This window comes from Rhagoletis pomonella, unplaced genomic scaffold (assembly GCF_013731165.1).
Source record: "Rhagoletis pomonella isolate Grant_MI unplaced genomic scaffold, Rhpom_1.0 Rhpom_scaffold_00012, whole genome shotgun sequence".
NCBI lineage: Eukaryota > Metazoa > Arthropoda > Insecta > Diptera > Tephritidae > Rhagoletis > Rhagoletis pomonella.
In genome coordinates this window covers 12,406,692-12,432,199 of record NW_023458566.1, presented here as the reverse complement: position 1 = coordinate 12,432,199, position 25,508 = coordinate 12,406,692, and the positions used below count along the sequence as shown (strand labels likewise).

The 25,508-nt window shown below is 33.4% G+C and overlaps 1 protein-coding gene across 1 annotated transcript; it reads left to right on the top strand.

Moving 5' to 3' along the window:
* Positions 1–888: 888 nt before the first annotated feature.
* On the top strand, positions 889–10,162 carry LOC118747585 (glutamate receptor 1-like). Its single transcript, XM_036481636.1, has 3 exons — positions 889–991; positions 1,263–1,702; positions 9,566–10,162. The coding sequence occupies exons 1-3, from the start codon at positions 889–891 to the stop codon at positions 9,662–9,664; spliced, it is 642 nt and encodes a 213-aa protein (XP_036337529.1). The 3' UTR covers positions 9,665–10,162.
* Positions 10,163–25,508: the final 15,346 nt, after the last annotated feature.

The window sequence follows — 25,508 nt, the reverse complement described above, 5'->3', positions numbered from 1 at the left end:
GTTGGTGTTTTACCTATTCAATATATAAATATGTAATATGATCTGCAGAAAAACAAAGTTGCTGGTTTTATATAATTTTTATTAAAAAATAAATACGAAATTTATCGGTTTAATTTACACAGAGCAGATATTTTAACGTATAATTTTTAGGCTACACACGTGCATAAGGGTAATTCTTTAACTTTAAGTTTTTCTGAGCTATCGCTACACACCTGAAAATTACAAAAATGTTGGCTTTTAAAATTGAAGTTTCTCCGCTGTTCTGCACCTTTTAGTTAAATCGCTTACAATCAGGCATACTTCTGCATTTATCAGAGTGCGTAATACTTACATTCAAACACATATTTATAGTAAATGTTGGCTCGTACATTTATATAAACAGCGAACGCGTCTTTTGCCGCAACCGCACGCATGGCTGCTACCAACAAACATCAAAGCCTGGCTGTTGACTGGCTGCCAATAGCAACAGGAACCACCCCAGTCTGCAATTAAGGCAACAAGCATAACGGTATACAATGTATGCCATAGGAATTTCTTTATTAAAATTTTCGCTTGTAAGTATGTATACATACATACATACATAGATATGCGCTATGTGATGTGTAATGAATGCTTGGCTGTATAGTGCGTGTAGCAATATACATACATACTGGGAAATCGACGCTTTCCACATGCCACCATAGACTACCAAACTTTCTAGGAAACTGCTCATCGGTTCATGCAGCAAATTCTGTTTTTTTTTTTGTTTGTTGTTGCTGCAGCTCTTGCTGCTCTTGCTTGTTTTCAACACAATTAAACCTTGTCTGCTTGGTTATTCTGGTTATTCATTATGCTGTATTCTCTTCTTTGTTTTCTCTTTTCTCAACTCCTGCTGCCACTCGGAATAATATGGACATACAATTTTCGGACAACAACATCAATGCCACCAACAACTCAACTCAACTCATCTCATCGTGGTACACTCATCACTGCTTGAAACCGAAATGTCTATGTGCGTGTGTGTGTGTGTGTGTGGAAAAACTTCATCATCATCATAACTGCGAAACATTGAAAAATGCCACACAAACAAAAACAAAAATGGCAAAAAATAAATAAAACCAAATGACCAACCGACCGATTACTTTGAACCCACTAACCTCATTCAAACTTTGTCGAAACCAACCGACCAACTAACCTCGCCAACAACCACCAACCAAACCAACAACAAAAACAACTACGCAATCATTCAACTCAAACTTTCAATGAACCAATTTTTGTACATATTCGCATTCGTATTTCATATCAATTTATTCGATTTATTTTTTGGTCTAATATCCATTCGCACAGAGATCCGATTAATTTGGCTGTGCTGTCGCTGAAAGAAAATGGTGAATTGATCAAATTGCGCAATAAATGGTGGTATGACAAAACGGAATGCAACCTCAACAAGGACAATCAGGAGACATCACGCAGTGAATTGTCGTTGAGTAATGTGGCTGGTATATTTTATATATTGATCGGTGGCCTCTTAGTGGCCGTCTTTGTGGCCATCATCGAGTTCTGCTTTCGCAGCAAAACATCAACGCAAAAGGCGAATGGCTCCATGTTGAGTTCGGCGTCCGGTGGGGGCTCACATCAGAGGAATTCCCTAACAGATGCCATGCATTCCAAAGCGAAATTGACTATTCAAGCGAGCAGAGAATATGATAACGGACGTGTTGGGGTAAGTTAACAATGTGTTTGATGGTCATTAGAAATGGCACATAAGTATTATTGAATATATACATCTGTACATAAATAGAGTACTAGGGTGCCGCCGGAATTATAAAAAATGTATTATATCTAAAAGAGATTTAAAAGTTTAATCTTAAAAGGTCTGCTTGAAAATGTTTGAACACTTTATCAACAGAATCAAAATAATGCGAGTTTTGGAGGTACCTTCAAATTGGTCCAGCTCACTTGATACTTTACATTTCTCTGAAATTAATATGGCAAAGGTCTTAAAACATAATAAATTCTGTAGATCGAAAACCCGTACCAAATTTTTTTTAATGGAGAGTGATGCACCCTAATGAACCCATTATTTGATGTGGAGCGTATTTGTGCTGATGTGGCGTAAAATAATCGTTTGCAATTCGCACACGTAATTCTTTTTTACTATGCTGGGGCGAATTCGAGTAGATGAGGGTGTTCCTTCAGGACATTTGATCTAAAATTTTAATTAGGCAAAAAAACTAAAAGATTAACTTTCACAGCTGAAAAGTAGGTTTCGTTTTAATCAAATTTAGCTTTATTAGCAAATTCCTTTGGTAGACATTTATTATTGATGTTTGCGTTATGAATATGAGGCAAATTGGTCTACTAAATCCGGTTCTGCAGGTTTTTTTGTTTTTGTTCAGTGCTTAACGGCTGCTGCATTTTATGCTAGAAATTTCTTCAGGGAAAGTGTCTTTATTACACTGTACAGCACACAAAATAGCCAGATTCTATCAATGTATTCTGGTTAGAAATTTTAATCCCGGGATCCCGGCCTTTTTTAGGTCCCGAAAATCCCGTAATTCTTGGCAAATAATCCCGGGATTTTCGAGATTTGTAATTTGAAATGATGGCAATAATTTTTTACCAGTATTGGCTACATTTCTTTTTTTATTTAATAACATATATTTTGTTATAAATTTCTAGCTCCCTTTGCATATAAATAGTAAAATTTACACCCAAAAATTATTATATTCGCGAAACCCTGGGCCAAATATAGTAAACCAGAGTTTTGGTTTTTTCACTCTGACGTCAGTAATTAAAAATTATTTGAAAAATTCAGTGAAATGTGCTTAGAGAAGAAATAAGGGTATAAATATAAATAGGAAATTTTGTAGAATTTAAACAGATTAAATTCTTTGGTGCATAAGTTTTGGTTTTGAAATTTCGCAATATTTGTTTTTGGAAAAATTATATGTTAAGGACTTATATAAACTCCAGAACATCCTCGAATTTCGTCCTTCTAACTTTATCAGCTCAAAATTTATTTATTTTTTTTAATTTTTGCAATTCTAAAGAAATTTTCTCTTTCATTTGATACCCATATTTTTATTCTACATTGCATTCAATTTTTTAAATAACTTTTGGAATTTATCATATCTTTCAAATTACAAAGCCCTTTAAAATAAATCCTGGCGTCAGAGAGAAAAAATATAAATGTAATTTTAAACAAAGATAAACTCCTTCCCCTCCACCTATTTTCTACCACGTAGTCCATGGCCTTGAGGATTGCAAATACCTCAGCCTGGAAGACCAAAGCATACTCCCTAAAATAGAAGTAAAACATATTCCCATTAACTGCGATCAAGAGACCTCGGATCCTGACCCAGAGTCAGTTTTGGAGACATCAGTGAAGATTCGACAACGTGTAAGTCCGGGCTCAGCGCAGGTACTAAACAAGCGCTCAGTCTCGGGGAACTCAACATTAACTGGAAAGGTAATGATGGCGCACTTCCAGTGGCTTTGAAAAGACACAAGTAATCAGATCTCTCACAGGCACATAAGCTAAAATTGCGTTGCAAAATTTACGATCGGCTTGGGTAAGGTTTAACCACTAAACTAAGACTAGTATGTCATCAAAGGAAAAAAACTTAAATTGAGTAAAAGGGGACTAGGATTTGAGGAACTAAAATTCCATTTTTACAAACTTCATTGGCACACTCGAAATTCATTATAAAATTGTTATATACATGAAGAATGTAATATATATGTATGTGCATTACTGTGCAAAAATCTTCCCGCCAATTTTTAATTACTCTTAAACAATTTTACTTTTAAGTTAAGGCGTGCGAGCAAACGTGCGAATAGGTTACATACGCAACTACGGGTACATGATCACCAGTGGTTATTTTTACTTTTTTTAGTATGTATTTTTTAAGTTTTCATTTAAATACAATTTTGCGTTGAAATCTTGTTCTTTATACAAAACTTAAAACAATTCATTTTTTAAGATAAGTGTGCCACCAATTTCGACCAAAAAAACGTATACTGAGAATACACTGAAAAACTCTTAGCCGGAAGTATATTTACTAATGATCATATCATTTCTTCTCTTATATGCAGCAAGATTATATTTAGCACAGTCGTGTTACTCCCTCACTATTGGCTGATGTGGTTTGAAACTTTCCAATTACCCAGTTGAGTTCGCAGACATTCAAACCAATAGTTCGTAGACAAGTGAGCACAATTACATACATACATTGGTACACTTCTACAGGCAAATCTCATTAATGTAGCAGTTGAAGCGGTTATATTGTAATATTAACGCTGCAACAGTATCTCTGCATTTAAGCTATGACTGGCAGTCGAACATGAATAGGTGAAGTCAGAGATACATACATACATATAATGCAACAAATCTGATATTCAGTACACTTACATAATATATGATTGCCATTTGGAGACCTTCGCTATCACGCTGATAAGACAGCAACAACAAGCAATGCAAAATCTATCTATGTACATATATACTGTGCACATACTTTGTAGCAATGAATGCATTAACGTTATTTGTGCGTTCAACTGGCGAGCTTAATAAGCGCAATCATACACATGCACACATGCGCAGACACAAAGGTACAAAGCATTTGGCATTTAATCAGTCGCCATGGGGGAGAGCCAAATACGAAACTCTCTGTTCATTGATGCCTATAGCCGGCCTACAGCGGCACGGTGTTTACTCGTGCCTGCTCAACTGCCTGCTGTGGCTTGCCGACCGTCTAATGTCTAAGCTTGCATACGTGTATATATGTATGTATGCGATATGGCTGTTAGGCAGATGAGCAACTGACAAATATAAACAAGCAAATCAACAACCAAGTGGAGGAGTGAGCTGGCCTATGCATTAGGCATTTAGGTGCACTCACACACACACAAGCACAAGCTTACGTCAAACTCAAAAGTGGGTATGGTGGTGGTGGTAGCATGGCAATGGCAGCTTGGATAGTGCGATGGTAAAAGGAGCAAAGCCTAAGCCAGCCACCACAGTCAGTCCAACACATAACCATCCATGTCCTTATATTGGGTCATAATCTTTGGGGAAAATTTTTTGGTAAATTTTGAAGAAAACAAATTCTTTAATAAAATCGATGCCATTTTGGGCAATTATTATTATGTATGAGCTTTTTGCCATTTTTCATGTAGCTTCATAATTCCATCGTTGTAGTACTTTTTCAGTAAAAATTCGGAATCTGTTCAAGGCTTTTGAGGACAATTTTGAGACTACTTCAGCTAATTTTCGGGACTAGGTCGGTATAATTTGGGGACAATTCAAGGAATATTTCAGGGGCAGTTTTAAGATCATTTTGGTTCGAAACTATTCATGAAAAGTCGTTTTAAACGCACTTTAATCTGATGCAATTGGATTAATGCTACCAGATGTATGAGCTTCAACACAACATAGTGACGAAAATTCGCAGATCCTATTCACATGACCCAATATATTTGTGTAAGTCTGTTGCAAATTTACGCCTAAATGCTTCAGTGCAGCCTAGCCGCATATGTGTGTGTGTGTGTGTGTTTGCACTTGTAACCCGGGTGCGGCTGTTTGCTTTCGTACTTCGCATAGCTGAATAATCATCGCGTTCATTAAAACAAGCCTTACTTAGTGGCGCACACAAACAGCGAACACGTCTGCCACTGCAATGGCTACACACAGCATTCAACTAATGACTGACACGGGCATATCTGTCGCTTGGTGACCACGTTGCTCTACTATAGTATACATATGTATGGATTTGGTATATGGTTGAACGGCATCAGCAGTGGTCAGCGAATGTTGCTAAGACAAGTAAGCAACAGCGAGCGTCAAAATTCCACACACAGACACACGCATTTAGGGTACAAGGACAGCGTAGGTGGGCAAACATATATAAGTTTAAGTACTTATGTACCTATCGCTTAGAAAGCAAACTGTTTTCTGTTACTGAAATTAATATGAATTTGCACCATTCAGTAAACAAGCAGAGCAGATTGTAGTCCTAGTGCCAACATTACTTACTAATAAGTTGACTAGCAGTCACCGATGGCTGCTGACATGGCTGTATATACATATGTATAGTACCTATGTATATACGTACTAGGTTTGTATGAGCTTACTTATACATACATACATATGTATGCAAGTGTGTGCCTATCAGTTCTGTGTAGTGGTTACTCATCCTATGCCGTTTACACTTTACCACATTTGCCTTATATTGCACACATGTTTAGTTACACACTCATACACACATGCAAATATTGTTGGTAATGCAACAGTGTGCATACAAATTGTACATAGTACTTACATCATTCATAGCGAACACTTTTCGTTGAATGTTTGTGTTCTAATTACATGTTAGAGCAGGTATTTGGTAATAATATATGTATTTAGTGGCTTGTTTTAATACATACATACATATATTTTATACAAGTAACAGCTCTCGGTGGCTGTAGTTGGTGCTGATTACTTCCTGATTGCTCATACGCCATGTAGAACGTAGACGAATTGCACTAAAATTGAGAAGTAGGTGAATTTGATTTGAATGCGCGTTTAGGGAAATTCATTGAAAGTGAAATTTAAAACGGATTTCTTAGAGTAAGCAATTTATAAATAGAAATGAAAGCATCGAAACTTATTACCTTTCGAAAGCTCTGTATTAACTGAGCAAATTTGCATTTTTCGATTGTAAAAAGTTAAATTCAATGCAAAGGTTTATGATAGTACTCGCTTCCGTATTTTGTATACGCAAAGTCTAACAACGATATTTCAAGACAAAAAAATATCAAAATTATTTTCCTAGGACAGTCTAGAATTTCAAATCAAACTGCTGACAGACGTTTTACACGAACTATAAGGTACGATTTCCGCTAAATATAAAAATGAAATCAAAATATAAGAAGGTGGATTAGGTTTTTAGATTTAGCTAAACTTCGGTTTTTTGAGATCTGAGAAAAGTGCACTCACTCCCAAAAATATTACGAAAAGTTCTGACGGAGTTACAAAAACTCCCAAAAGGTCCCAAAAATAGCACACAAATAATTCCAAATTATCCCTATAAGACCACAAAAGGGCCCTGGAAAGAAGGCAACTGCAAAGTATTGAAAAAAGCCGGGAAAAATTCGATAAGTTTTGAAAAAAATCAACGTTAGGATATACAAGTACTTTGAACCTGAAATTATCGGGAAACCTCAAGAAAAAATTCCGAATAGTACCGAAAATATGGAAAAAAAATCCAAACAGGTTCTTACAACCCCTCAATAAAAAATATCGATAGATAAACTAGTCCCGAAAATGGCCGGAGAAAACCTCAGAAGGCGAAAAAAATTCGCTCGTAATATATATGTATGATGAATTTCGAAAAAAAAAATCGGTTCAAAAAAGACCCGAGGAAATACGTATATATAAGTACTTTGAACTAAAATTTTCCGCAAAAAAAAATCGTTAAATCCCGAAAAAATAACCGATATACTCTGAAAGGTCGCCAAAATTTTACAAAAATATCTGAAGACAGAAAATTCACAAAATGGTCCAAAACCACCGAATAACAAAGCCATAAGAATCTTCAGAAGTCCCGAAAAATCCCCACAAAATTTAGGAAATTCTCAAAAAAAAATAAAAAAACAACTACATAGTTTTCACTTTAAATAAATGAGTGTCCAAGCTTGATGCTAGTTCTGACATATTAGCACCTAGAAGAAAAGTTTGGCCAACCACATTTCATGAAGAAACTGAAATCTGTGGACAGTTATGAATTCGCTAAAACTTGTATGTGGTCAGAATAAATATTCCGCAAGGTCATTTGGTATTAGGAGCCTAAATCATCTTCAAGAAGTATTTTCAAGAAGTTTGCAGAGCATGAGAGGTTTGATGCCAACGAAGTGGCAGGCACTAGTGCAAACTACAGTGCCTTAGGGGTCCAGTTTAGTCAAAATTCTTTGAATAGTTTGCCTAGAGGATGTACCAGAGTGCCTCTAAGAAAGTAAGCTGATCCTTAGCCACCTGTCCAATGTCAAAATCCCGTGGGATAAAGCAAACCGAAGGTTTTCATAAATCCTTATCAAGAAGGTGACTTACTAGTTCTAGGCGAAATGACCTAGAAATTCGGCATTAAGGCATTATCTTTGGAAGTTGGAAGAGTTGAGTCTGAATTAAATATAAATCTTGTAAAGTCTTGTCATAAATCTAAAACATGGCACCCATACAGCAAAAATGTTCAATGGATGCCACTATCCAATTCCTATATAGAATTGTTTGCTGATTCTGAAAATCTAGTTAATTTTTTATTCTATGGATAAGTTTTCGAGATATTTTCAATTTACCGTTATTCAGCTTAAAACAAAAATTAATTCCACTTAATCACGTATATCTTACGAACCAATTTAACAATCTTAACATGAAATGCGGAAAATGAAAGCTAATAAAATTTTCCATAAAACATATATACATAACTTATACATAACTTTCCGATAGGACTTATACATAACTTTCCGATAAGACTTATATGGAACTTCTAACAAATAAATTAATTATTCGAGTCATCAAACTTTGACGTAAGAAAAATTAAAAAAAAAAACAATTTTTTGCATTTGTGCTAAGTCCTGTTCTGTTAAAAAAAAAAAAAACAAGTTACTAATGAAGAAAATCGATGGATAAATAAAGAAATAATGAATAACCCTTGGAAATACGCAAAGATTTGTTGTATAAAAAACAAGCAGGAAAGAAAGTCACTCATACGCCACGTAGACCTGAGTAACACGCTTTTCTGCTCATACCTCCTACAAAAAGTCTTTCACCATTTTCATTTGACCACTCATTACTTCTTTATTTACGCATCAATTTCCTTTATTAGTAACTTAATTTTCTTTTTTTTGTAACAGAACAGGCTTTAGTACATATGCAAAAATTTGGCAAAGACCTCGTTATTTTTTTTCCTTTAATAAAAAAGCTAGAACGATTAATTAATTTTTCAGAATTATTTTGAACTGCATTAAATTTTTATACATCCTTTTATTAATTCCGCTTTTTTTCTTTTTTTAGTTAATTTTTTTTTTTATTTTATTATGTTAAAAAGAAAATAATATATATATTTTTTCATTCAATTTTAAGGAGTTTTTAACTTAATTTTTAGATTTTATTGTTTTAAAATGAAGCAATTTTTTATATTATTTCGAGCCGTTTTCTTAAGCAGGCTTTAAAATTTACCTGACGTTCTAACATATTTTTTCAGAATAAAATTTGTGTTTAAGGGCAGATAAATTTTAAAACCTACTTGAGAATATGGCCCTTAATGTTTAGAAAATTATTTTAATTAATTTTTCTTTTGGTTTATAATTTACCAGATCTTTCAGTTAGTCTTTCGAAAGACAGATAAGAATTTTCAAGATAGTTGCCAGTATTACCAATTATCTTATGAAAGACTTTTGACAGACGACTGGTGTCAATTGAAAGACAGTTGTCAGAGTTTCCCTGCTTAAGCTTAAATTATCATATTCTTAAATGGCCACTACGTATGTACTTCTTTAAATATTATTACAAAAACTTGTTAACAACCCCGTATTAACGCTCAAACAGTACCTCAATTGTGCCTCTTTGCAGTATTATCCAGCCGGACAATTGAGTGCCGCCACCGAGGCCGAAACAATGCACATGAATGCGCACAGTCAAGTTTGACATGAGCATGCGCAGGAATCGCGACTTTGACGTACACCCTGCGCACCAACAATACGCCGCATAATGGCCAACAGCCGGCAAGAAACGGAGAAAATACTGAGCAATCATGATCAAAATGCCACAACAATGCCGGGCAGCCAGAATAGTACACTGATGCGAAATCCCGATGTAAATCATCCCTATGCCAAATAAATATAAAAACATATACATAAATTACATACACACATATGTATTTAGTATATACATATACACTTAATAATATGACTACGTAAAAACATTAGCATTAGCTACATATAAAAACGACGAGAATTACATTGGAGTAGAGAGAGGTAAGCGTGAAAGTGAGTAAAATAACAGCAACAACATCTATGTAGATATACATATATGTGTATGTATGTAATTAAGAAACATAGTGTGTATGTAGGTATGTGTATTACAATAAGAGTGAAACTTAAATATATGTATGTCTTAACTAACATAAGTCAAAGAATAAATACCTACGTACATACATACATAAACGTATTAGGTCTAGCATAAGTCTTCTAGTGAGTATGCTTAGCCAACAGAATACACTCATTCATAAAGAAAGGAAGAATTTTATATATACATACTTACAAAAACACGCACGCAGAAATTGACTTTCATTTAGCCGAGCGATCTGGCTTTTGCAAACAGCGGTATGAGCATACTTTTGTTGTTTCAAAGCGATTGTTAGTTCTCTTTTTCATGAATTAAGTTTTAATATACTTTAGCGACAAAATTTTTTGGCTACCGAACCTACACTTACACTACTCAAGAAATTCTGGAAATCATCACAGGGATACCACTTCTTGTCATACTCATTCACAAAGAGGCATGTTGAAGGTTCTGCAAGTCTTCGGGATCACTTGGTGGTTTTTATAAACTCATAGTTTCATAACTTTTGCGAGAATAAAGAGTTCCCAGAATTGTAAGGATACGCCCGTTTCATTGCATATGTTCGTCGGCATTAAAATTCCTCTCTATGTCGCGATGGCATGGAATCCATATTATACGTTAGAGGACGATTGTCTTTTAAGGGATTTCACATCTACCTAGCTACGAGTGAAAACGGAAATGTTATCTCCCTTAATAGCATCGCACTTTACCATGTCAATTGCCAGGAAAGGAACTTCAGTGACCAGAAAGACTCTCAGATGCTTAGAATATACACCAACAGCACTACTTCCATCGACCTTTTAGCCATCCATGTATGCCTAAATGAACTCACATTTTCTACATACATCTTCTCGTTTTCTCTCTTCACTTGAGAGCAGCGCTGCGATAGCGCAGTCAAAATTGTTCGATGACCACTTACTTAGCGGGTTCAGTCGTATAGCCGCTTTGTGAGCTGTCTATGGACGTATACCACCGCTGACGAAATTGGACTTGCCCAAAGGCAGTCCGGATCTCCTTGTAGGGTAGGGTCCAGTACTTTTACGGGGTTCTCGGAAGCTGGCTGATTGTGGCAAACTTGTAGAGGAAAAAGGAGAGAAGTTTTTTCTAGTGTGGTGAACTGGTACCATTTTTGTTCAATCCTCAGAAGGGAAAGCTTTGTTGTTGAGGGACCACACGACCATATCTGGGAGTAATCTCACACACACGCCGCGTTCGCGCATGGATATAAAGAGCCAGTTATCTACGTATTTTTTTTTTGCTTATGCTTTTTGCAGGTAACATACGTTTTGAGAAAGCACGCAAATACCATCACTTCAACTTTTAGAGAGATTGAGCTCTCTCTCTCTGCTGCCACATTTTCTATTCGGAAAGCTCGACCGACTTTACAAGGATGGTCTTAGGCTCAACAAATTTCGATACATAAATGGGGCGTAGCACCTCCCAAGCAAACCGAATTTTTCTTACATAGCGTACTGAACTTGGATTGGAGATATGTTAAATCAATCCCATACTCAAGTAGCAAAGTGGGGCTCTTCGAAAGGGGGGCGTGGCGCCTAAACATACTTCTATCTATCTTTGTATGTATATTAGGGTTGTCCTTAAAATAAAATGAGCTATTTTTTTCAGCATCACGACCTTAATACGTAATATCAGGGTCGCATGTACCACATACAAATTTTGGTCCCGATTGGAGTCGGTTAAGACGTTTTCATATATATCAAAATTTATATGTGATATTTTCGACTATAGAAGCATCGACCTAGGGGTTGAGGCTTAAGAAGTCTGATGTAAAAATTTGCTTCCTACATTTAACGACCGCCCTAATGCATTTATAATTCTTCTGTACCTGTCTTCGGCGGTGAACTCCTCATAAAATTCTACGAAAAAAAATTCCCGCCAAGTTGTTGTGGAGTCGAGTTATTACTACAATTCGTATTTACGACCCGATTTGGCTCATATTTGAGATATGCATTGGTAAAGGTAACGGCAATACTCTTGCAAAAAAGAGCCGTCAGTTAGCGCTGGAGTCCAGCTATTACCAAAAATCCTCAAACGAGAAAAGGTGCCATGAATGTCCGATTACATCGACATGCTGGACCATTGAGTATGTTGAATGCCTATGTGTTCCGATTGGCCCAATGGATGAGATCTACCAATATGCTAAGCGTTAAAACTTCATTCGGAAACAACAGGATTGAGTTGTTGCGTGGTCAATCTCAAATGGTTACCGTTCAATCAAGCATCACAACTACTGCGCTCCTTGATAAGACAATTAAGGTATTTCATCTGAAATAAGTCTATGTATATTATATGTATGTAAACCGACGATACTCCTCCAAATTGAAATTGCCTCCAGCAGCACTATACAGTTTCAAGGATAGGCACACCTTCGAAACGAATCATTGTTGCCGCCAAGCAGTGATGAGAAAAAAGTTTGTTTCGAAAATTTTTTATTTTTTTTTTCAGGGACGAAATTTACGGAGTGTTATAGTCTTCCCCTAAAAATTTAAACTAAATACTTATTTAAATTTCTAACAATTTTCTACTTTATCCAACCGAAAAAGCGATTCATTCAAAAAAAAATCATATTTTCTGTGCAAAAATTTTAAAAAATTTTGTGCTTGGAAATCAAACTTTCAATCACATTTATTAAACGTAATAGCGACAGCAACTGCGCTGCTCTATTTTCCATTAAATTTCACTTGGAACGCTACACAATTCGTTGACAAGACAACCATCACTTTACAAGCACTGAAAATAAATAGATTTTGAATTAGATTTGATATGATATTTTTAATTAAGCAAAAGCATTTTTGTACTACACACACATACAAGTACATGTATGGCCAGAAAATTGAATGCTATTGCCAAGACTACAAAAGTATGCAATAGATACAATCGCAAAATTATTTTACTAACAGCTCACACAGTTTAAAAACGAATGATGAAACTCGAAAACACAATAAAATATTGACATACATGCATACATACATATTAACATACATACATACCTGCAAATGTATGTAAGCACATACTACATGCGCACACATTGTAGGCGATTACATTTAAGGCTTAGTTAGTAATGGTAGATATAATCTATTAAATCAAGAATGAACTTAGAAATAAACAAAATAAAATTGAGCTAAATTAATTTAAAAAAAAACTACAAACTGAAAAGAATTAAAACCTAAATCATAAAATCGTATGTAATAATTCAATTTTACGTAAAGCTGCCAGCTTGGGAGCGTTGAGATAGCAACTAAAAGCGGAAATAAGGAAGCTGAAGGGCAACTACAAAAAAGGCGAAAACAAAAACATTATATACATAAAAACAATAAGGTGTATGCAAAATACAAACACATAAACACCCGTGAATATGTATGCATGTTTGTAAGTGTGTGTGTATTACGAAATAAAACTTGCATACGCACGTGAGTAAAAAGAAAACTGCATATGGGGCGTTCCAAACCAAAACGGACGGGGTTCACACTTCATGTGTTTGATTTGTTTCAAATTTTTCGGGTTGATGCATAAACATAAATAATAAATAAATTAGAAATTTGAGCTTGATAAATATAAATTTTTTTTTGGTAAAAAAAAATAGTTTTGAAAATTAGTAATCTCAAAAAATACTTACAAAAACACAATAGTAGCTCTGAGTATTGCACAATATTTAAGTATAGTATTATTTTGAGCACTCCACACTAAGTTGAGTTATGAATTTTTTTACACCAAAGTTGAGTAAATTTAGTACATTACAAATTAAAAAAATTTTAAATTTTTACTTTTTTAATTTTTTTAATATGCAGCCCATTAAATTTTAGTATAACGAAGTGAAAGTTTCAAGCTACTGCAAAATTGCGGTGATTTTTAATATTTTTTATGCTGACGGCTTTTTGCACTTTTTTCTTATGGAAGAAAATGCGCAAAACCGTTTGCAAAGAAAATTAAAAAAAGGCCGGCTTTGCACTCGCTTAAGACTTGCACTTTATAATACTAAAATTTAATGGGCTACAAGACTGCGTACTCAAAAAATTCTGAAAATTCTAAAAAAAAAATAAAAAAATATTAAATTTGTAATGTACATACATACTCATTTTATTCAACTTCGGTGTAAAAAAAATTCCTAACTCAAATTATAATTTTTGTAGAGTGAATCCCATAATACTACACTTAAAAATTGCGCAATACTCAGAGCTACCGTTGTGATTTTTTTAATCTTTTTTTTTTTGAGATGGCATATTTTCAAAAACTATTTTTTTTACCAATAAATTTGTATGTGTAAATTTTGTCAAGAAAAAAAATTTTAAAAGTATTAATTTTCATAGAGAATTTTTATATGTGTATGTGTGATTTTTTTTCAAATTTTTTCCTCGCCCCATTTCATATTTATTTATTATTTATATTTATGCATCAACCCTAAAAGTTTGAAACACAAACACATGAAGTGTGAAGCCCGTCCATTTTGGTATGGAACGCCCCATATATGTACATACATATGTATGTTGGTAGCCCAGTGTGTGCGCCTTACACTAGGCAACATTTAACGTAAATTCTGAATGCATAGACTTATAGGCGCGTGCCTGTGTGTGTGTGTGTGTGTGACATTGAGTGCATTTATTAAAAATCCTTGCAGACATTGCATAAATTTGCTGGATATTTGATTATATATAACAAATGACAGAAATAAATGGTTATTGTTATGGCTCACGTGCACACATACACACATGCGCATGTGCATGAATGCATATACGCATCGATGAGTCTAGATTTCGCATAACTACACACGCGCATACATTTATAAATAAACAAGTTAACTCAACAATGGTAATGCATTTCGAAATAATACAAAAAAAGCATACATATTTACATGCATACATGCATACATACAAACATACATACATACATACATACATACATACACAATCAAACCAATAAACATTTAGGTTAAATGAAAACTGCAATTAATTGCATTGAAATGACTGATCATTAAAAATTTTTAATTATTATATGCAAAAATTGTCGTAGCGTAAGTATCTATTAACAAATTAATGAGTGCAAAATTCTTGCAAATGCGAAAATAATGCGAAACTTAAATAAAGAAGTAAAATGTGAATACATACTCGAGACATACTAACATATACACTCCCATGCACTTGTATAGGGACAATGATTTTTAGCTTTCTTTTTTTTCCAAAATTTGTTTTCAATTAAAATATTTGTAGTTCAGCTATAACAAAAAAAAAAATATATATACGCATTTTTTGAACTTTGTAGAAAATGAAACGAAAAAAATGCATCACATTTTCACTCGAATTTCCAACCTTTACTCAGAATTTGGGTATGTAGCTCTGTTTGAAGTAATTACAAATTACCGTTGATTTTTGACAAATTTTTTTCCGACACTCTTACGCAATTTTTCCATATAAAAATAGGAGCAGAGTCTCATTCAAAAAAAATGCCCTGAATGGAATGGGCTGCAAACCTGCAAACACAAAAAAAAAATGATGAGAAAAGAAAATTGAAGTTTTGACGACCATTTGATGCATTTATATGATTTTTAAAAAAGTTTGAAACTTGAGCTTTTTATTTTGTTTTATTGGAAAAATACTGGAAATTAAATAAATGAAAAACTGCCAATAAAACAACCAAAATAACATTGCCCCTATTCAAGTGCATTGGAGTGTACATACATACATACATAAATATGTACATATAAAGAAATAAAATAAAAAATAAAAATAAGTAAATAAATGAATAATACATATAATTCCTGTTCTTGTTGGCTAGTATAATGATTGCAATTGACAATTATTTTTTTTGTTTTATTATATAAAATTATGTGAACATTTATGTATGTAAACTATGATGCATTTAATGTACTGTATTGTAATGCCTATTTTTTAATAAATTTTGATTGCATTTTCGCAAGCAATTTAATATGATTGATGCAATTATATACATAATTTTGTTCCATACTCTCTATGACAGTATTTAAAGGCTTAGTTACTGCATTTAACGGATTTTTCAGCTTAAAAGTGCAGGTCATAAAATTAAGTGCTCTTTTCGTGCTCTATCAGTGTTCGTATGTATAACCTAATTTGTGAGCCTCAAGGTGCGTGCAGAGTAAAAGATCTCTCTGCCTATCGCTGATCTAACTAGATATCTTAGATGTCTGCAAAATACCGCAAAGCAGACCATATGACACTGTGATCAAACCTTCCGTTCTCATATGGATGGTGTGTCCCAAACGCGTAAGACCCAAATATATTCCTTAATTAAAGGCAAATTGTCCTCGATAGATTAGTTCTTACGTTCAACTGCACGTTCAACTACAGCCAGGCATACAAATTGGTTTTCAAATGTTCAACTTGAATCACATTTCTAACAATCGGTGTATTAACCATGAAAAAACCAAACAATAACTTGGTTGAAAAAACCATTGTACTTTTGGCACAGAGTATGTACAAGAACGACTTCTCAGTAATTGCTTTCAATCTGATGGGTACTGGAACAGACTAATGAGGGCAATGAGAGCGGCAGCTCTCTTTGAGAATGTCACATAGCGATAAATCAGAATTCACCACCGCGCGGGTGAATCCACAAGCTTGGAGTTGATCGTTTTGTAAGGAACAAAATGTAGACGTCGCTCAAAGCGCCCAAAGTATGCCATGTATTTTGTATAGGGAAAAAATATACATTTTTTTAGAAATGCTATATAATTTTCGATCGGAAAACTCTGTTTTTCTTTAGAAGTCTGCCTGCAATAATACCTAATTGTTTATCTAACCATATTTTAATATAAACCCTTTTTTAAAGGTCCTCCAAAAACCCCAAAAATGCATTGGGGATCCATAAAACATCGTTAGTAATAGCCTAATGGTTTATTTGACCAGATTTTAAGCCGAAAAACAATTATTGATTCCAAGCCCTTTCCTTCAAAATCATTTAAAATTTTATGTACACATTTTATGTTTTATTAAACATTTATAGTTTTTCACAATTTCCTATAAAATTAGTATGTAGAAACTAAAAACAACTCACTACACTATCATCTTCCACATTAAGTAAAAACTAAACCTAAGATACGATAATAAGAAGAGCAAATAAAATAATAAAACTTGCAAAAAATATAAATGTTGTAAAAATGATTAAGATGCATTTATAGTTATAGGCTTATTAAAGCTAAGTACTTACGTATTATTCTAGACAGTTAAGCGTAACAGTGCTGTAAAAAGTATTCCCTAGTTCCCTAATCTAATCATTGAAAAGCATTGAAAGTGCAGATCAAATAAAAAATCAAACTAAAAAAAATCAAACACATTTAGTAGGTAATATGTAATATTGTACTATCCACATAGTTAAAATGCTTAAGTCATATCAAAATTTACAGTTTAACAGTAAAAGACGAAGTAAGTCGACAAACATACAAACATGCCTTTGATTTCAACAAAATTTATTTTGTTACAGATTGATTTTCAATTTCTTTTCCATTTCAAAGAATGGTAAGAAAGCCCTCAAAATGTGCTTTTTCAATGAATTCGAAATTACTGAAACTGGCGTGGATGCGCAAATTTCTTTAACTTTAATCCGATTTATTTGAAAGCTCACTCAAATGAGTAACAAAGTGTAGAGGTTAAACAAAATCAAAAATTGTGTGTAAATGCACTAAGCAAAGACACTAAACTACAAAAATCAAAAGCTAATTTAAATGGCCAACAATGACAACAAAAAATGCCAACGTCACAATTACAAGCTTTGAATCAAAATGGCAAGTGAAGCAAGAAAAATGAGACCATCAAAGCTGTCGGCCATAAACAATAATCACTAAAACCAACAAACAAAAGTCAAAAACCAAAACAGCCAACAAATGAATACTGGCATTTTTGCATTTATAAGCCACATAACAACAAAAGAAAAAACACTAGTACTTATATGTATGTTTAATGTCTGCGTCTAAACATAAATATTTATGTCAGAAGTGTGTTCTTATTTTTTTATACTAAATCAACGTAAATAGTCAACACATATATATATACATAAAATAAATTGAAATAAATCAAATATTAAATTGAGATACATTCGTTAGTAGTTAAAATTTATACAAAACAATTTTAGTTGATATATGTAAAACTAGATTAAACTACTTGATATATTTAGATTTAATTATATGTATTAAGACGTTTTTTCGAATGAAAAAAAAAAAATATATATATATATAAACTATTGTATAAGGCGGTGCATATTGTTATCGTAAACTTTAAACGTACATATATTAATTTTAAATTAATTACTAAACAATAATAATAATGATTATAAACAATAATATTTAACTATAATACAGAGAAACTAATAATGAATAAAGAAGATACATAAATGCTAAATTTATAAAAGAAACGGGTAGTTGTTTTAGTTATAAGGGACGTTTGTACATATGTACTTGAAGTAATTTTAATCGCAGTTTTGTGCCTTAAAAACTGACTTATGAATTAACGGGTTAAACAAGGCTTGACAAAAATCAAAGCAAATATACAGCTAAACGGAATGTACTGTATTTAGGTAAGGTTAGGTAACGTCAGCTTAGCTGAGAGCCTAGTGGTTCTTTCACATAGGCCACAACCATTGTAAAATAAATATAAGGTGATGTCACTTACATAACCTCACATTTACTGCATGCCAATTGCGGCCATGCGTTTTAGGTTAGTAGAAAAATAGGGAAAATATTAGGATTATTTTTGCTACTTTTTGGGTACTATTTCCAATACATACATAAATCAGTGGACTCTACACCAGCTAAATGTAGATTGCATCAATAAAATATTTTTTCTGTAAACCAGTGTAATTAAACTCAAAATTTTCGCTGAAACCAGTGATGCCAGATATTCTCTGCTAAATTACCCACGGAAATCGGGAAAAAATCCCTCAATTACCCACATCTTAAAAATTTATCCCACAAAATTCCCAAACAATTCAAAACATGTATTTCAGTGTAAAAAAGTAGCATTCATATATGTACTTACTTCGTTACATTAATATACATATACGTATAATATTCTTTCGAAATGCGAAGATCGGTAGATTACACACTAAAAACCTTAAAGAATTCTGGAAATTCTTAAAACTACCACTGTTACAATTTATTTGCATTGTCTAAGCAAATATGATTTTTGTTGACTTTAAAGCTGAATCACTTACATTTTTTTTTTTTGATTCAAAAGCAACCGTTATTTTATATACATACATGTACTATTTAACTTTTCATCAGATAATTTGGGCTGCTTTTTACATTAAAACCCAATTACAATTGGAAAGAATCATTCCTAGTCAGCGCTCGAATTGGTTAAAGTGAAAAAAATTTCCAAATTTTCCTTTTTTTAATACTTATACATAGCTTTAATCCACATCACAACTTCAGAACGATTAATTTCGTAAGAGTGTCGACTGTTCTTGAATTCTGATCAATTATGGATCGATAATTGTGTAAAGTAAAAATCCCTTTTTTCTCCCTTTTAATAATTTTTGTTGCAAAATATCCCTCAAATAGGGAAATTAACCACAATCTGGCATCACTGGCTGAAACGTGGTAGACTAATCAAGCTTTAGCGGTCTTATTGAGCTTTTTTTAAATTTCTCCAACATTACTTTTTGAATACAAAAAGGTCCATAAAATACGAAAACCATTACAAATGTTCCCAGTATACTCCATTTAACAGCTAAGCTTTGTAGGCCGTCATTACTTACTTAAAACTTAGCAGCTATCACATCATAGGTGGTGACGTAATGTTAAAAAGCTTAACGGTACGTTATATTAAGTTTAGAGCACAGTTTTATTGATACGCGTCTTGTGCTTTTAAAAGCTTTCTGTATGTGCATTTTATAAACGGCTGGCAAGGCATGAAAGCTCTGTCTGTTCGAGACTGGTTAATAACTATTATACTGTTCTATGACTTTTATTGATTGATTTCAGGTTTCTTTTTTTACACTGGTGTAAGCTTTTTTGGGCAAAAACCTTAAGCTTTTTTTTTTGCCAAGCACAAATTCCTATCACAGGTTTAGCAGTCTTTACAAAGCTTTGCACTTAAGACATGTATGTACATTGAACATACCGCACGCATTCTTACAAAATTTATATAAAATTTTACTGTTTGAAAGTATGTGCTAAACATGTTCACAGACCCTACAATTACACCGTGCGACACTGCGAAATACCAGGGAAAAGTGATGTCCTTTTCTTGTAGGTCATGTTGAGTAGTTAAATCGAAATATTAAATCGGCCAAAACACCCCAAAATCTTGACTTTCGGTAATTAATCGATTTTGCGTACCTTTGGGCGTTTAAAGCTCTGTAACTATGTTCCCTATCAACTTTTTGGTCTCAAATTCGATTGCCATTAGTCTGTTCGAATAGATCTGCAGAAGAGTAGCTCACGAATCTCTCTCAAATTGGAAAATATCCAAAAAAAGAAGTACGCGAACGCAGAACTAGGAAAAACTTGCAAGTTATAGCTACAGCTGACAGGAATTTATTTAGCATACAAAAGCATAAAACAGAAACGAACGAAAGAATATAAATTAAACAATTGCCTAAACCATTTTGCCAAGCAACGGTTGAAAATGAATATTTGCTTTCTTCCAAAACATTTCGAGTTCTAGTAAATTATTTTAAACTTAAAAATCTTAAAAAAATAAATTTCATCATTTTAATAAATTGCAGACAGATCAGCAGACAACAGCTGATCAAAGAGCTGTTTTTTTTTTATCAAATTGCTGCGAGTAACCAAATTCAACTGTCACTTTTCGCTGTAAATTGTAACTACTTCGCAAGATTTTTTGCGTACGCGAACACCAAATCCTAATAATTTATGATAATTGTCAATAATTATCAGGTTATCAAACAGACTATTAAAAGTAGTTCTGTATCACAGCACAAGGTAGTGTACGCGGAGGCGAGGGTATTCTCAGCGTGTGCTGAAATATAAATTTACTTCAAACATATCTATTTAAGCTGGATTTCCACTAGGCATTAAATGGCAAAAATGACAAATGACAAAAATTAAAATTTAAAAAATACTCATTAAATTCATTTCCACATGGCATTTCTTTCAATGGCATACAATTTTTGTCATTTCAATGCCTAGTGGAAATTCGGCATTAGTTCTTGCCTTCAGGGATGTGTAGTAAAATTAAGCGAGCAATTTTTTCGCAGACTATCAACCCCCCTTTACGTAAAGGATATTTCTGCCTACGGGCAGAAGCTCCATTTGAGTTCATCAAAAATTACAGATGCAGCATTAAAATATTCTACAAAAATACTCAGCAAGAAATTTTACTTGCGTTGTCCGGAAAAAAAAATTCCGATGGAATCTAATTCCAAATTTGAGTTAAGTAGTGCCATTATTAATGCATTTGGGTATAAATTAGAAATAAAATATAAATACTGGTTTCTAAGGCAGCTAAAGAGCTCATATTAGGCAAAACATTTTGCTGGGGATTACCGAAGAAGAAAGTTACTTGACGGGACGCTCAAACATCAGCGATATGCTGCTGAGGTTCTCCAAAAGTCTTTGTAAAACTCATATCTATGTATGTAGAAACATTATTAGGATGAAAACTTACCTTCAGCTTTTATCAGCTCATTTGATAAGAAGTACCACGCATTTATTTTTTTTTTTAATTTTTACATAATTTTATTCACCTCATACTCATGTCAATTGATTTATGAAATATTTACGTTTTTTTTTCGTTTTTGACATAAAGTTTTCTGCTGTTAGTTCTTTTTCTTTTGGAAATACGATTATTTCGATTTATTTTTATTCATTAATTTTTTTTTTCTTCTGCAGTGTGTGTAAGTTTTGTGAATCAATTATCATTTAGTTTACGTTAAGTCAATTATTCTTATTTTAATTTTTTTTTTTTGGCTCTGTTTTTGCCAATTTCATTTTACGCTTTTGTAATTCATAATTTTTTCTTTTTTTTGCGTCAGTTATACATTTCCCGTTATCAACTTATATTTGTATGTATGTATATATGTATTTATTTAGTTAGTAAACTGCATCTATCAACGCACAATCGACAAATGAACAGTTATTACTTATTACGTAATTCATTAGGTTTTTTTCTCAATTCTTTGTTAATTTTCTTGCAATGTTTTGCAAACTTTACAAAGTTGTTTTTTCTTTGTTTGCTTTTATTTCGCTTTTTAACACATACATCCATTTTAATGTACATATGTATAAATATGTGTGTATAAGTGTATGCGTTTGTCAAAAGTAAATGTATGCACTAAAGTTTTAGTGCAAATTTGTGTTCCTTAGTTTGGTTTTTACTTTATTTTATGTTTTTAATTACCCTAAATTATTTAAAGTTTAAGTTTTTTTTACTCAAATTAACACAGTCGAAAATTGTGATCCAAGATCAACAAATGTTACTTTGAAGTACATACACACTTGTTCATTGTTTTTGTTTAATCATTGAGCTATTTTGTGTTTCTATGTATGTATGTATACAAATCAAATCAATAAAGTTCAAGGCGATTTATGTGCACTCACAGAAGGCTTTTTCAATATTAAACTAACTGGATTGGAAAAGAATTTTCAAAAGCTATGATTTCCGCAAATCTTTTAAATGAAATAACAAGCAAAACTAAAAATTAATTTTAATTCAATTTCAACTATCATTTCCATCGACAGTGAATTCGATGGTCAGAGAGGTCAATGGTGAACCCATCAAATATTTTTATAAATATATTTTTAACTGTTCTTAAGACAATCCAGAAGACCCATTAATGAAAATATTTCCAACGTTTCCGATTGTTCGAAGAAATGCTCATCGTAGTACTTGGCAAAAGTGAATTTTACCTATGCAAGAAATAAAATTCCTCGGCTTAAGAAAAAAAGTAGTAGCAATGAAATGCGGTAATTTCTTGAGACACTTTTGGTACCTCCATCAGTACAAAAATGTGGCGGCTTCACATAAGAAAGGCAAGAACCTTCTTATATTTCTGTCAACATTAGCATTGTATAGAATTTAAGTTATATACGAACGAAGTGAGTAATTTCGTGTCATAACTGCACTCACAAACATTAATACTTTGTTACCTTTTGGTGCGGGAAGTTAGAATCCTAATTCGCCGGACAAAATAAAACAAGCCGGCAGCTTTGAGATCGAAGCACTGAATGCCCTTTTTCGTTCAGTAAGAAATTAACCTAAAAGCGAACATCATCTGATGAGCTTTCTACTATGTAATAGACATAGAAGTAGCTTGATGTGCTATCGTAGAGCCAAGGTCTTTACCAATGAAACCCATCTATCACCGAATAGCCGAACGGCTTAGTTCACTAAGCGCCAACGATCAGTGTAGGAAACCTCAGTAACAGCACCAAATGGCCCAAACGCACAAAGTCTGTACTCGACATTCTTCTGAACTTACACAACATCATAAGTTCATTCGCTTTATAGGCACAAGCGATAAAGAAGGCTAGGTCCCTAAATAAAGTTAGCCCAAACCGCATTAGCAAGAGTAGCGTCACAAGTAAAACCAGACATCCCCTATCCCCGTCAAGGCGCTGGCCCTTTAAAGGGATCGTGAATTTAGTTGCGTCTTACGATAGTATATTTGCGAAGCTATAGAAAGCTGCTTTCTCTAAATTATCTAGCCTGAAATTTTCTGAAGTACAAGATATCGTACAGCGACCCAGGGCAAGTGCTACCGGTACGATCTTGATTGGATGGTGATGAATACACAGCAATGAATGCTTGGATATTCTAACGAAAAGCAACAAAGTTAACTATGAATTCATCAAGATCGATCGCTTGCTTTACATAATGAAGTTTGTGGAAATCGAAGAGCTACAATCAGACGTACTCATTAAAAAGACTCATTGAGCCAGAAAATTTTTACTCCGTATTGGAAGTGATAGATTTTATTACGGCCTTAGGCTGGACGAGGTTTTGTGATGAGCTCTTATGTTTTAATATATCCTGTGTCGTAGTACACTTCCTCTATTACATCTATCTATCTATCCGTTAAGTACTGGAAGTGCTCTGCATTCTCAGCAGTGTATATCTGGTTCAAAAAGAGTTTGAAGATGCTTGAGATTACATGATGATATAAACTGTCAAAAGCTGATCTTCCAGGAATGAGACTGTCTTGAATATGGGGCCCAACATCACTCACAGCTTAAGCTGACGTACATACATAATACGCAGTCTATAGAGACCTATAAATGCTGCTCATAACTATAAAATTTTACGGACTGTGAAGCTCTTCAGTCAACAGAAGATAAAAAGAAACTTTTAATAAAAAGCAAAAAAGCAACAGAAATAGAACCAGAAAAATTTTAAATAATTATTTTGGTCTATGAGGCTACATAATATTTGCCACCCTGCAAAAAATGGGACTAATCCGGGATGACTCCGGGAGCAATCGCAAAGGAGCATGCGACTAATACCACTTTTGATCTCTTTATATGGAATGAACTGTTCGCTTTTGTTCGAGCATGTCCTATGAAGAGACTAATCGTTCACCTTTCTACCCGAACGGGTATAAAAAGCGACTAGTCACTTTTAAAAAATAAAAATAAAAATTTGCGCTAGCTTAGATTCGAACCGGGGTGCTCAGTTTTGTTAAGCGAATACTCTCCCTGTGTGCCAGCGCCGCACATGAAATTTCATTTACTAGTTGGGACTAATTAATCCCCAATTGTACCCAATTGAGAGTAATCTCGGAACACTCTCTTTAGAGATTAGTCGCACAATTTTTTGCAGGGTACCTTCAAATGTACACACACCTTCATTTTCATTGTTACTTATTTTTAATTAATTAATGCTAATCAATTCAAATTTATTCTGGCTAATATTAACGTAAATGGCTTTTACGTTATTGGAAACATATGCACTTAGTTACGTAAATAAATAATTTTGCATATGTACATATGTATGCTTGTACATAACTCACTTGCTTTTTATGTATTGCAAAATGTTTATAAAATGAAACAAAGTATGTACATAAATATTTCAACATACAACCATAAGTATTTATTTTTTGAAGCTGATCTGGACTGACTATATTCGTGTGTGTGTGTGTGTGTGTTTGTGGGTGTCTTATCGCTTGTCTGTATTAGTGAGTGTGTCGGTATTGTAGTATGTAAATGAAACAATAACGGATAATGCGCGTTTTTCTTGCGAGTTTTTACTTCTTTCGCTTATTATTTTGCTACTTTCCTCTTTTAAGCTTCTTCTTCTTCTTCTTTGCGGCTTACGCAACTTTAACAAGTACCTATGCCTTTATTTCCTAAGCATCATTAAAATCACTTCAAGTTCTATGCGTAACCCCTAATTTTGCGGTGAATTTATTTTTATGTGTTGCTTATTAAATAAATAGCCATAATTTTCTCTTAACTTTTTGTGTGTTTTCCGTACTTGGTTTT